Source organism: Brassica oleracea, chromosome C6 (assembly GCF_000695525.1).
Source record: "Brassica oleracea var. oleracea cultivar TO1000 chromosome C6, BOL, whole genome shotgun sequence".
Classification (NCBI taxonomy): domain Eukaryota; kingdom Viridiplantae; phylum Streptophyta; class Magnoliopsida; order Brassicales; family Brassicaceae; genus Brassica; species Brassica oleracea.
This window is the reverse complement of record NC_027753.1, coordinates 20496501-20509962: the sequence shown is the minus strand read 5'-3', so window position 1 is coordinate 20509962 and position 13462 is coordinate 20496501. Positions and strand designations below refer to the sequence as shown.

The window sequence follows — 13462 nt, the reverse complement described above, 5'->3', positions numbered from 1 at the left end:
GCAACTGAAAATAAGGTCTTAATTTTCGAGCCACGGTTACTACTGCTAGCGCTAGCTTCTCCATCACGGAGTACCTGGTTTCGGCGTCTACCAACGATCTACTTATATAGTATATCGGTCTTTGTTCTCTGCTTTCTTCGCGAATTAGCACTCCGCTCACAGATTGTTCGAAGTTTGCCACATACAAAAGGAGGGTCTCTTCTATGGTTGGTTTTGACAGAACGGGCGGTTCGCTGATATATGTCTTAAGTTCTTTTAGGGCGGAGTCACATTCGGTGTACCATTCGAATTTCTTGTTTCCTTTCAATAGCTTGTAGAAAGGGAGGCATCTGTCGGTCGATCTAGAAATGAAGCGGTTCAGCGCAGCTATTTTTATGGTGAGGCGCTGTACTTCTCGGATCGATCTAGGAGGTAAGGTATCGATGAGCGGGGCGATCTGTTTCGGGTTGGCCTCGATTCCTCTTTCGGTTACAAGGTATCCGAGGAACTCTCCGGAGGCCACTCCGAAAGTGCATTTTGTAGGGTTCAGTTTCATCCCGAATTTATTAAGAATTTTGAAACACTCTTGGAGTTGTAGAATGTGGTTGTTGGCTTTGGATGACTTTAGTAACATGTTGTCTATGTAAACCTCCATCGTTCTTCCAAGTTGCGTGGAGAACATTTTATTTACTAGTCTTTGATAAGTAGCTCCGGCGTTCTTTAGTCCGAACGGCATTACTTTGTAGAAATAGGTACCCCGCTTGGTGATGAAGCTAGTTTTTTCCTGGTCGTCGGGGTTCATGAGGATCTGATTGTACCCAGAAAATGCATCCATGAACGAGAGTAGTTCGTGACCGGCCGTGGCTTCTACCAGCCGGTCGATATGCAGTAATGGGAAGCTATCTTTTGGGCATGCTTTGTTGAGATCGGTGAAATCGATACATACTCTCCATTTTCCATTTTTGTTTTTACTACGACAGGGTTTGCGAGCCAGTCAGGATATTGGACTTCGTGAATGGAGCCGATTTTCAGGAGCTTATCCACTTCGTCGTTTACCGCCTTGGCCCGTTCGAGTCCTAGCTTCCTTCGTTTCTGTTTGATAGGTTTGAACGTAGGATCGACGTTCAGGTCGTGAGAGGTGATATTGATGTCGATTCCGGGAATGTCTGCCGCAGACCATGCGAATGTTCTAATATTTTGCTTGAGGAAAGATACAAGGTCGTTCCTGACTTCAGGAGGGAGATCGTTCCGGATGTTAACGCCTTTTTCGGGGGAGCTCTCGTCTAGGGCGACGATGCTCGATAGGTCTTTGGCGGGATCTTTTACTGAGAGGTTGTGTGCGCGTGTGATATTTTCCTCCTTCCGTGGCATCTTTCGGAATTCATACATGTAACAGGCTCTGGCTTGTTTTTGGCTTCCGAGTATGGTTTTCTCGCCGAGGGGACCACCCTCATCTGGTGCGATCAGGGGCTCCCTACGATGGCATCGAAGGGCATAGGATGATCGACTACGGTGAATTCTGCTTTCAGTTCCAGATTGTAAGCTTTGGTGGTTAATAATATGATCCCGAGCAAACGGATCGAGTTTCCTTCGAAGTTTCCTCCCCTTCGAAGCTGGCGAGGGGAGTCGTATCTTGTCTGATCATTGGGACCGGTTGCTCGAACGACCGTAGCGTTTTTTTGTGAGATGACGTCGACAGCGCTTCAGGTGTCGACGAGGATTTTCGAAAAGACGGCGCCTTCGATTTCCAATCCGATCACCAAGGCATCGTCGTGGGGCATATCGAGTTTTATAGTTTCGTGCTCGTGGAAAGTCACGATCTCTCCTTTTGGTATTGTATCTTCGGGGGTGATGATGGTGGAATCGTTAATCGCCTGTCGCGAAGCGCATGATCGCTTGTCGAGAGTATCAATTTTTCTTGATGCGATCGACCTCATCGATCTGAAGAGGTCGAGATCGATCGATTCGATGCAGTCCAACTAGATTGGGATGGGATCCATAGTCGCGCTTAGGAAACTTAAATCGGTTTGTTAGCAAAGATGTTTTTCGTTTATCTTCCCCACAGTCGGTGCCAAAATGTAGAACCTAAAATCTACACTAAGTATTTGATAGTGATCGGGGTTTGATCTAGGGAAGACAAATGATGTAGGCAACGATATCTTTAGAACACAACGATGTTAAACAATTTCCAGTAGGTAAAAATGGACTTTATTGATGAATAAGATCGAATACAATGAATTGAACTAGATCGAGTCGTAAAGAAAGAGTCTAAGATCGGGAGGAAAACAAGGTCGATGTAAGTGTGTAGCTCTCTCTAGGGTTTTCCACGTGTCCTTCTTCATGTCTCTTCTCCTTTCTTTATAGTAAGTCGACTTCGTGATCTCCGTAGCTGCTCCGCGATCTCCTGGATTGCTCCGCGATCTCCGGGGCCTCGACTCCTTTGTTTTTCGAGCTCGATTGCTTGTTATTGGCTTCGGTTCCTTGCGGCCCATAACTCTGATCGCGGCCCATTGATGTATTGACCGAAATTGGGTCCAACACTAGTAACACCACTAATACACCAATAACAATGTGAAACCAACAAAATAATTTTGGGATAAATACTTAAGATGTCGCAGACAGATGATCAGTCTCATTTTCGTGTGCTGACAAATCATCACTATTCCCAGTTGAAAGCGATTCTACATGATGTTCTTCTAGAGGAGGAGTGGCTTTTTTCCTGGACTTTCCTTTTGTTTGCTTAGTATTTCTTTTCCCTCCACGCTTAAGAAATTGGATCCAACAAATATATGGTCCTATTAAAATTATATGTTAATAATCTTTCTATATATACATTTTATATAAGAAAAAACAAAACAATATATTGTTGGTTTTATTTTCACAATGAGATTATCTCTATGTGCAGATCTTTTATTCAAAATAGTATATTGATTATTAAGTATTTTCATTAGTATATTGATTATTAAGTATTAATAATCAATATACTATTTTGAATAAAAGATTAATAATCAATATTTAATAATCTCATCCGGAAACTAAACTAACCTCAATTATTTAATATCGCATAATCATTTTTTTTACTACATTCAATAGCGTATATTTACATCCATCATTTATCTTTTTTATTCTACTAATATAAGATCTCTACTTCAATTATTTGAAAGATAAGTTTGACATGATTGCCTAAATTATTGGACACCTAAAAGAGTCATAGATATTTATGCTATTCTCAAATATTTATGTTTTTGAATGTATTCTTTGACCAAAGCACTTTTGGATGCTTTTCGATTGATCATCTGCAACAGTGAAATTGACAAATTGGTTTCCACAATACATTTTTAGAAGAATGGAGGTTTGCTTTTCAAGTGTTTTCTTAACACACGAATGCATCTTTCTACTCTATAATCTACATAACCTTTACGTTACATGACAATACCTCAACACATCCATTAGATATTTCATTAATGTATAACTCCAACGTCAGGACCAAATTTGACGAGTACTGTTTTTAATCTATCGAGTACTTTGAGACTTGATTTCCTTTTTCTAATCGAGTGGTACCTTATCGATGTGTATGTATGTATAGACCACTAGAAATTTATGTTTTCTGACGATCAGGTTATCTAAATCAAAATATAAATGTTTTGGAGATGAGAAATGATATACTATAACTTGTTATGGGCACAAACAAATATCAAAGATCTAATATATCTTCAATTCCTTTCTATCTAAATTAAAGGATCATATTATTTTATATAATAAAAGATGGAGAAAAAGTTCGAGAACATACATCTTTTTCTAAAGTTTGGGAATGTGTGTTGCTAGCGAAACGCTACACAGTTAAATTTCAAAGCTGGAAGTTTAAAGAGTAAGAGCAAGCGCCTTGTTTAGTCGGAGAAGACCCACAAGAAGACGACGGAGAAGAGAATGATGGATAAAAGGTGAGGGGTTAAACATAGCTTCTGATCATTGTTTTTCTTCTTTCTTTCGCTAAAAATTGTTGGTTACTGAATAATAATACAAAAATATATTAGTAGCAATAACTTAGTGTTGATACTCTCACACAATGTAGAATTGTCTAATATCCAATTTTAACACTCAGAAGACACTCATAGGAATAGTTTTCTAGGTTAAAAGTTAATATATATTCCTCTTTCTATCTCGTTTTCTTGTAAATATTTGATTTTATATATGAATCATTTGGATACTTAATTTTTCTATGTTCCAAGATCGTCTGATTATTACCCACAAGCTATATACACTCTTTCATCGAATTGATTTGTAGAGAATGAGTTTGGCAAAAATCTTCCCTCACTTTGTAAAATATCCAAAACTCACTTAAAGTGAAATTATTAATGGATATTCTAGAGAAGGTAATGGATCATGCCCAACTTGCATGATTTTATTTTAGTTTTAAAATTAATAAAGTGCGAGCAACATAACACCGAACCCCAACTAAAAAAGACAAAAAAAAAAAAACTCAAAATCAATTAATTACCAAGATGTGCAGATCTTTTATTCAAAATAGTATATTGATATTGTGTTCTACGGTCCATACGGATTAATATCCATAAACGCACTCAGTATATACATTTTTATTAACAATTACTTATGGCTTGATTAATTTTAGTTTTAGTTTCGGTTAACTTTTTCAATTTGTCATATTAAAGCAAATATATATTTTAAGACTGATGACAAAGTTGTGACTCATATGAAGCAAAATAGCCAAATGTTCTTGTGTATTAAACTAGTGCATAGATAGCTATATACTATATTAGCTAATTAGCAATTGAACTTTCTCAGTGTTTGTGTTTATGTTTACGTTAATTGCATCAGCATTCACGGTGCGACTCCAATTATCACATCTCTGTGGATATGGTTAGTGCCACCACAAAACAAAACCACTCACTTCAAAGCATTTTGCAACATCAACAGATATTATTTCATCTGCGGATCCCACAGACAACGTAAGCTTGGGCCCAACTCTATTTCTACTCACTTGTAAATTGCCTTGTTCGGAAACCCGATAAGCGCTACGAGTGCGGCACACACGGGCCTAGCGATTTATCGAAAAAGTGGAAAAAATTGGAGAGTACGCGGAGAGGAATTTTTTGTACTTTTACACGTAATTAACGTTTTAAGTTGTAGTCGGTATATATAAATGGTTTCATATTGTACAACTAATTTAATTAACCAAAATGGTTATTGCCGAATTGTAAATTGGAAAAAGGAATGCAGATTAATTTAAAAAAAAAACAATTACTTTGGTTATATATTTATAGTTTCGCTAGTTTTCAAAGATTCTTTACAGTTAGAGTGGTAAATGCTGCCTTGGAAACTGCTGCCTTGGAAACTTGAAAAGGGTCAGAGTTCAACCCCCATTACATGTACCGAAACTTTTTATTTTTTTATTTAGTGAGGGCAAGATCGTAATTTCGTAGTCATCTTTTTCCTAGACCATTTTTTTATTGAAAGTATTACACTCTAGGCACATTTCTAGTTATTAATTACATTTTTGGTCACTTTTGACTATTGAGACACTTTTTCTTAAACCTAGTTTGCTTCCTAACTAGTTTAGTTACTTTCCCGTAACAATAAGGAAAAGACAAACTTCTGACAAAAAAAATTCACCTTTTTTAGGATTTATCATCGTCGTCGTCGTCATCGGTTTTGAGCTCTGTTTTTGTCGCTGCAGTTGTGCGTCCGCGGGACACAGGTGCTCTGCTCGCAACTTCGCCGTCATCTAGTGGCTCCTTTGGTCGCGACTCGCCGTGATGAGCCGCCGCGGAATCTCCTCTTCGTCGTCTTCATAGGAAAATCACGAGACAACGATAATGAGTCTCTGACAATCATCGTCACACATTCACACATACAGAATCAGAGTATAGCCAGATCTGTACGATTTTTTGCTGCGATGGACATAGGTAACAAACTCCAGCTGATTTTTCTCTCAATCGTATACGTATGCTCCACCGGAGGATCCTTTACTCACCCTTGGTTCCCTTGGTTTCCTTGGTTCAACAAGGTATGAAATCAATGGGCTTTATTATTCTTTTGAATCTGGATCTGTTTTAATTTTTTTAATTAAAATCCAACTCTTTGTTAGGGAATTGCGTTCACGATGACTGAGAGAGATCGTCTTCTTCCATCTAGTGCCATGGACTCTGAGCATCAAATTCAGCGTTCCAGTAAGTGACTACTTGAGTTTCTTTTTTATGAAGCGTCTTCTGAGCCTTATGGAAATGATAAACCTTTTTTTAATAAAACAGTGACCGACTTGAAGAGAATGGAGGAGCAAGCAAGAGATGGACTTTCTGATCCCAATGCTCTTGCTAAATGGCGAATCCTTTTGCAGGATCGAAGTGAGACCATGTACTGATGTACTATATGGTCAACTCCACTTTCTCTCTTTGTCACAAGTTGAGAAAACATGTTTGTTTGATTCTAATCCGTGCTTGGAAGCCAAGAGGAATGTATTTTTAGCGCTGAAGATCGTGGTGGAATGATGTCCATGGGTTACAACTACCCAGCTGAACAGGTTTTTGACATATCTCTGTTATGTTTAGCTACCTAATCTTATGCCATAACTACTGTTTGTCTCTGTTATACCAAGAAACTGATTTATCTTTTAGTGATCAGTAGTTTTTTTTTTTTAAGCAAAAGTGATCAGTGGTTTTCTGATGTTACATTTTGGTTGATATGATTGTTGTTAATGGAAGCCTGATTCTGGGTCTTGGATATCTAGGGATTCATGGAATGGTGCTATAGACTAGTCATTAGTGTTATCAAATATATATTTTCTTTTTATTAATGAGATTGTATTGCGTGGTTGCAGACTTGAAGTTGTCTAATGAGTATACATGTAGCCATCATGGATATCGTGTGAAAGTGTACATGTGAGGTAATTATTGTACATGTGGATATCGTGTAGAGGTGTACATGTGGATAGCAAAGTTAAGATGTACATGTGAATAGACTGGAGTATGTATACATATCAATATGATTTTCATATATATGTTGAGCAAATACAAATTCAAGCAACAAAAGTTGTGTTTAAATATAAAATGTTCTCTTTCTCGCACTTCCTTTCCTATTAAACATTTGATTTTGTATCACCGTGATTGTGTTAGTACAAAGATTTTGCCGCATTTCAACTCTCATCGCCACTTCTTGAAAACATGACATGCTTTCATTAATCTTTTCATATCGTTTACATGTACTGATGTACACATGGACAACTTATAAGATGGACACATTTTTAAATGCATGCAAAGATTGGTTTTTAATTGTAGTAAGGTAGAACAAAAAACTTTGAAAAAGCAGAAGAGATGGGAAGTGATGTCCATATGGACAATGGATTGGAGTGTTCACAAAAAAAATTTGTATTTATCCATGTGTACACATACTTTTCGCTATCCATGTGTACAAAATAATAATATCTATTTGCACATGTAATTCTTGATCCACATGTACACAAAGAAACCATATAAGAATGATTAAGCATTTATATGTACTTGTCGACATTGTTATTCAGATTTGCATACATATAAGTATGATTACAGACATCCTCATTTATCAAGATTAAAAACAGATATTTACAGGAGAAACACAAGTCAATCATTGAATATATGGATCAGGAGAATTCCAGTAACTATCCCTTGAGATTTGAGAAATTGAGACGAGTCTATACTCCATGGAACTTACAGGGGGTGCAATTATAAGCATAGGCGGCGTAATAGTAAACATACACGGCTTCCGCCATGTCGGGAGTACCTAACCAAACTCGTATTCTGTTTTGTGGGGATTTTATCTCAGCAACCTATTTCTTTAATGTCTCTGCCTCACTCTTTTGTAAAGTTTTTTTTATCTGTGATCCTCTCAGCTGCTAACAAAGCAGCGAAAGATGCAGCTGGCACAATCATTAACTCGGAAGCTTTACGAGGAGGAAAACAGAGGCATGGAGTTTCTCTTTGTTGAAACATGAAAGCAAAAAAAAAAAAACTCACCTTTATCTTTCTCCTTCGCCCCTCGCTTCTTTCTCGAGGTCATGGTTTATTTCCTCGATCTCCACCGTCAAATCGTCCTCCGTCGGCAGGCTCCTCCGTCGTTTTCTCTTCGGGAGCCGTAGCTTTGCCTTTTTATTGTTAAAAATTTACCAAAAGAAATCACTTTTACGGGCTCTAGGTAAAATAATAAACCAAAATAAATTTTATTTTGAGTCCACAAAAAATCCCCTAACTAACCTAACCAATAAAAAATGTTTTTTTTACCTAAATACCCATCTCTAGTTTCGGTTTTGAAAAGAGAAATGAGTCTTCAATTACCTGAAAGTGTGTTGGTAGCACTTTGTGTTAATAACTCTTTTTTATTTCTGTTTGCGGCCGCCATTGTTTCAACTCAAACTTCGACGATTTAATCACATACTATTCACGTGTTTCCAATCCAAAACTAACAAATCTGAGTTTTTTCTAGTGCTTAAGAGATTTGGACAAAACCCTAACACGGTTTTGTCTAATTCGACGCTGAGTTTTCTTATTCCACGTTCTAAGTTGAAACTACGTGGGTTACTATTCACGACAACCGAATTGATCATAATTGCCACGTTCAACAACCCTCCACACATAAGCGGCCGCAAAATCGGTAACGCGGCCGCGTTTTTGAACAGAGGTAAGTTGTAAAACACTCCGTCCACTTGTGTTTGGTGTGCTGCTTTCCCTAAAGTCCCAATGTCAGAATAATTATAATGTGATATTGGAGGGGGTTGTGTGTGTTCACTCTGATCGTTACTTGTTCATTTCGCATCAGTTTATTATATATTCATTTTATATCCTTTTCACATCATGTACATCTTAAAATAAATAATCTCAAATATTAAAAGTATTATACATGCAAAACAACTGAATATTTATTTTATATCATTTTTAGTCAAAAATTAATATTAGCATGATTATCGTGTTAATATTTCGAAATGCTATATACTATGGCTTCAATTGGTGACCCATTGTTGAACAAAATGAATGGAAAAAAAGTTTGAAAAAAAAATCATCTAAAGAATTGAATTGAAAAAGAAACTGAATAAAGAGGAATGAATGAAGAGAAAAAAATGAACAGATAGCAAACATAAATGGTAAACAAAACGATGAATAAGTTTTTTCAGAAATTAAGAAAATATAAATTAGCTAGAAAACATACGTAAAGTGAAACTATGAAGCTTATGATACAACTAAATTTCTAAGTAAAATATGTTATAACTTTTTTGTAACAAAATATGTTATAACTCTGCCAATAAAAGATGGTATTTTCTTACCTGCGAGACATAAGATCTGTATTTAAAAGGTGCCATAAAAAGTAAGAAAAATAATGTAATTATATGAAGACATGCATGAGAGAGATAGTTTTGGCTACGAAAATCTCACATATATATTAATTGAAAGCATTATAACATTTTTTTTGTAGCCACGTGTCATCATTATAATAAATCTTAGAAATTTACAAAAATAAGTTGGTCTATCCAAATATATAATAAATTTTTGTTAAGCTAATCATAAATTCATTATTAATGTTCACTATATTTCATTAATTAAAAATTACAGAATTGTTTAATATAGCTAAAGTATATATGACAGTTCATGATTTTGACTAATACAGATTTGATAAAAATTATTGTATCTTTCATCATATTTGTTTAATTTTAAACTATTAAAATAAATTAAGCAACCACTTTAACCATATAATAAAAATTCTGATTTTTCTGTATATGTCATATTTTGAATTTTTTTAAAAGACATAAATTACTATAACGGTTAAAAGTCTCACATTCAAATTTTGTGATTCATTGTTTAAAATTTTTGTTATTACAAGATACAAATGATTACAAAATCATATAAGTAGAAAGTCTCATTTAATGATTATTAAGATTAAAAGATATATATATATATATATATATATGTTTTTAAATTAAACTATATACTATATAAAATACATAAATATTTTAATTTCAAAATTTACATTGAACAATTTTTTTTTATAAAATCTTTGAACAAACATTGACAACTTAATTTTTTTTTTAATTATAAATTACGAAAACTATTAATCCTACAGTGAAAATTTTGTTATTGGTAATTTAAAATTTTTTTCTTCAAAAGATACAAATGATCAAAAAAAAATTTGAGTAGAAAACATAATTTAATAGACATCAATATTAAAAGTATACTATATATGTTAATATCATTTAAATTAAATTATATATCCTATTAAATTGAAAAAAAAATATTGTTTGGATTAATAAAATTTATTTATATATTCGCACCAATTCTATTATATATGTAATAGTCTCTGTTTTTTAGTTATTGAATATATATTTATTATTCTATAAGACCCTCGGAGTCTCTGGACACGGGTAGGTTAATATTTTTAACCTAGTACTAAAAGAAAATACAAAACAAAGATCATTAACTCTTCTTCTGTTCAACCTAGTACTAAAAGAAAATACAAAACAAAGATCATTAACTCTTCTTCTGTTCAACCTAGTACTAAAAGAAAATACAAAACAAAGATCATTAACTCTTCTTCTGTTCGTTTAAACCTTTTTCTTTCTTATCTTTTTACGTGATGAGGTTAAATTGAGTGAGTGAATATTTTATTAGTCTTGCGCCATTTTTTTTGAATTATTTGGAATTTTATAATATTTTTGAACTTTAATTATTGTTTCAACTTGTTCCTCATTAGAAGATGAAAATATTTCTCCGTTGGTTCTTCGTATATGAGGAAAAAAATGAAATTTAGAGGGACCCATGTACTCATAAATTGACAAAAAAAATCACCTTAATTGGTATCATTGTAAAAATAGAGGGACCATGGACCTATGTATTCATAAATTGACAAAAAAAATTCACCTTAATCCTCCTCCCGGGGGAAAAAAAAAGAAATACATATAGAACGGAATAATAAATACGAACGCCATTGTAAAAAACTAAAAATTATATAAATAATAATAATTATCAGAAAAGAAACAAAAGGGCATTTGAACTCATCCGAATATGATTTTTTTTTTTTTGTAAACACATCCGAATATGATGCTCTATAAATACAAAGAACCTTTCACCACTTTGTTCGTAGGAAGAGCTCAAGCCACAGCCCCCACAAGTGGTGTCTCACCTCCATTGCAATATATATTTTTGAATCGATATATCATTTAAACAGAGATTTTAAATATGGTGTTAAAGATGTCGGAATCAGCCAAGCCCTACTTTGCAATGATATGCCTCCAATTCGGATACGCTGGCATGAACCTCGTGACCAAGGTTGTGCTCGACCGCGGCATGAGCCATTTCGTCCTTGTGGCTTATCGCAATGCCTTTGCCACGGCCGCTATCGCACCTTTCGCCCTCCTCTCCGAGAGGTAACATATCTATATTGCGAAACATACAAAGTTCGATCGGATACTTAAGCATTTAAATGAGACTGACAAAAGTTAAAAGTTATTTTTTATTTGGATGTTCTAGGAAAGTGAGGCCGAAGATGACGTTCACAATATTCATGCAAATATTTGTACTAGGTCTTCTTGGGTTAGTCTTCTTTCTTTTGAATCAATTTTCAAGACATTTGCTTGACATGCATATAATACATTTTTATTTTGTGGATTCTTTAAAACAGACCTGTGATCGATCAGAACCTATATTATGCTGGTCTTAAACTCACTTCACCAACTTTTGCCGGCGCCGTCACCAACATCATGCCCGCTTTGACCTTTATCATTTCCATAATTTGCAGGTAGCTAAATATAAAGCATAATCTTAAAATTAATTATATATGATGGTAAACATAATAGGTTCATTGATAAAATATGGTACGTTGATAACAATCAATGGTTGTTTTGGTGATAAAAAAGGATGGAGAAGGTGGACATGAGAAAAGTAAGATTCCAAGCAAAAGTGGTGGGGACATTAGTGATAGTTGTTGGAGCCATGTTGATGATTTTAATCAAAGGCCCTTTTATCAACCTTCTCCGGTCTCACCTCATCGGTGATGCTTCGTTGTCGGTCGGGGAGGACTACCTCAAGGTCACCGTCTTCCTCCTCATCGCCTCGTTTTCTTGGGCTTCCTTCTTTGTTCTTCAGGTAATCATTTTTTCAAGGTGACACAAGTAGATAAATTATCTAAATATTTTTGTTATAAAAAGAAAATATATGCGAGTTTAATTTGCGCTATGTTTGATTAACATTTTTCCTAACGAGTTAGGAAATTTATTTCTTTAGGCGGCTACGTTGAAGAGATACTCATCTCACGGTTCTTTATCGACGATGGTGTGCTTCATGGGAACGTTACAGTCCACAGCCCTAACGTTTGTGATTGAACCAAACCTTTATGCATGGAACATTGGCTTTGACATGAACCTTCTTGCCTCTGTTTACGCGGTTCGTTCTTCTTCATGGTTACATATATAACTTTGTTTAAAATTATAATACCTTTTGAGAAATAATTATAATACTTAGTTATGTAATTTGTGAATGTGTACTTTTATAGGGTATAATGTCGTCTAGCATAGCGTACTACGTTCAAGGGATGATGACGAAGCAAAAAAGCGTTGTCTTTGTCACTGCTTTTAACCCTCTTTCTGTCATAATCGGATCCATCACTGGCTTACTTATCCTCGGCCAAAGATTATACCTTGGCGGGTAAGCATGAATTTTGAGCAATTAGATCACATGGCTCCATCCTCGTATGTGTCTAAACCTCTACTATTTTTTGTTATTCATTTCTAAAATCTTAGGGTTCTTGGAATGGCGATAATAATGGTGGGAGTCTGTGCGGTTCTGTGGGGAAAGGAAGGGGATGAAGAAGAGAATAGTGAAGAGAAGTTTGTAGTAGTTGTCAAATGTTGTAAAGGCTTCAGAAACAATAGTCTCTCGATGCCAAGAATTAATGAGGTAGATGTTGAAATGCAATCTACTGGGAAAGCTAAGATGGTGGTGGGTTTGTCGTAGTCTTGTAGGTAGAAAAATGTTCACGAGCTTTAATTAGATATTTTAAGTCTTCTTTTCTTTTGTTCGATAGAGGAGCAACTTTTTCTTTGTACTATATATCATGCTCGAATCTTTTGCTTTTAGGCTTTATAATCTTCTTATTTAGCAGGGAAATAATGATTATATGTATGTTTCAAATCTTTCGACCAATCAGACTAATAATCTCGTTCAATCCAGTTGACCATCCCAGTATAATTCAAATGAGTTACTATTGAGGTGACAGAGAGTTTGTAATGGAAATGATTCTACGTCTTCTCATAAGAATAAAATTTTTTTTTGCTCAAGTCATAAGAATAAACATACATTTATATGATGAGGTTACGGCAATGAGCCACGATATTGATATGCCATTATGGGTGTACACGAGGAAGAGAAGAGATAAGAGGAGGAACGAGAAGAAAGAAGATGATCGGAAGGAGGATGAGCTGGCACTAGCTGTGGAGAGTGACGGTTAGAAT

General features: G+C 35.2%; 1 protein-coding gene and 1 long non-coding RNA gene across 2 annotated transcripts; both read left to right on the top strand.

The window, feature by feature from the left end:
* Window positions 1-5979: 5979 nt before the first annotated feature.
* LOC106299712 lies at window positions 5980-6896 on the top strand. Its single transcript, XR_001261847.1, has 4 exons — window positions 5980-6004; window positions 6086-6167; window positions 6249-6517; window positions 6815-6896. It is a non-coding gene; the product is annotated as an uncharacterized LOC106299712 (long non-coding RNA).
* Window positions 6897-11109: 4213 nt separating this feature from the next.
* LOC106298933 (WAT1-related protein At3g56620-like) lies at window positions 11110-13139 on the top strand. Its single transcript, XM_013735063.1, has 7 exons — window positions 11110-11380; window positions 11484-11546; window positions 11635-11751; window positions 11870-12098; window positions 12237-12395; window positions 12505-12656; window positions 12752-13139. The coding sequence occupies exons 1-7, from the start codon at window positions 11193-11195 to the stop codon at window positions 12963-12965; spliced, it is 1122 nt and encodes a 373-aa protein (XP_013590517.1). The 5' UTR covers window positions 11110-11192; the 3' UTR covers window positions 12966-13139.
* Window positions 13140-13462: the final 323 nt, after the last annotated feature.

What these genes read in the sequence shown, in the direction of transcription:
- LOC106298933 (XM_013735063.1), top strand. Translation starts at nt 11,193, where the DNA reads ATGGTGTTAAAGATGTCGGAATCAGCCAAGCCCTACTTTGCAATGATA. An exon ending in CTTCCTTCTTTGTTCTTCAG is followed by an intron (nt 12,099 to 12,236) that starts GTAATCATTTTT and finishes TTATTTCTTTAG; the next exon opens with GCGGCTACGTTGAAGAGATA. An exon ending in TTCTTGCCTCTGTTTACGCG is followed by an intron (nt 12,396 to 12,504) that starts GTTCGTTCTTCT and finishes GTACTTTTATAG; the next exon opens with GGTATAATGTCGTCTAGCAT.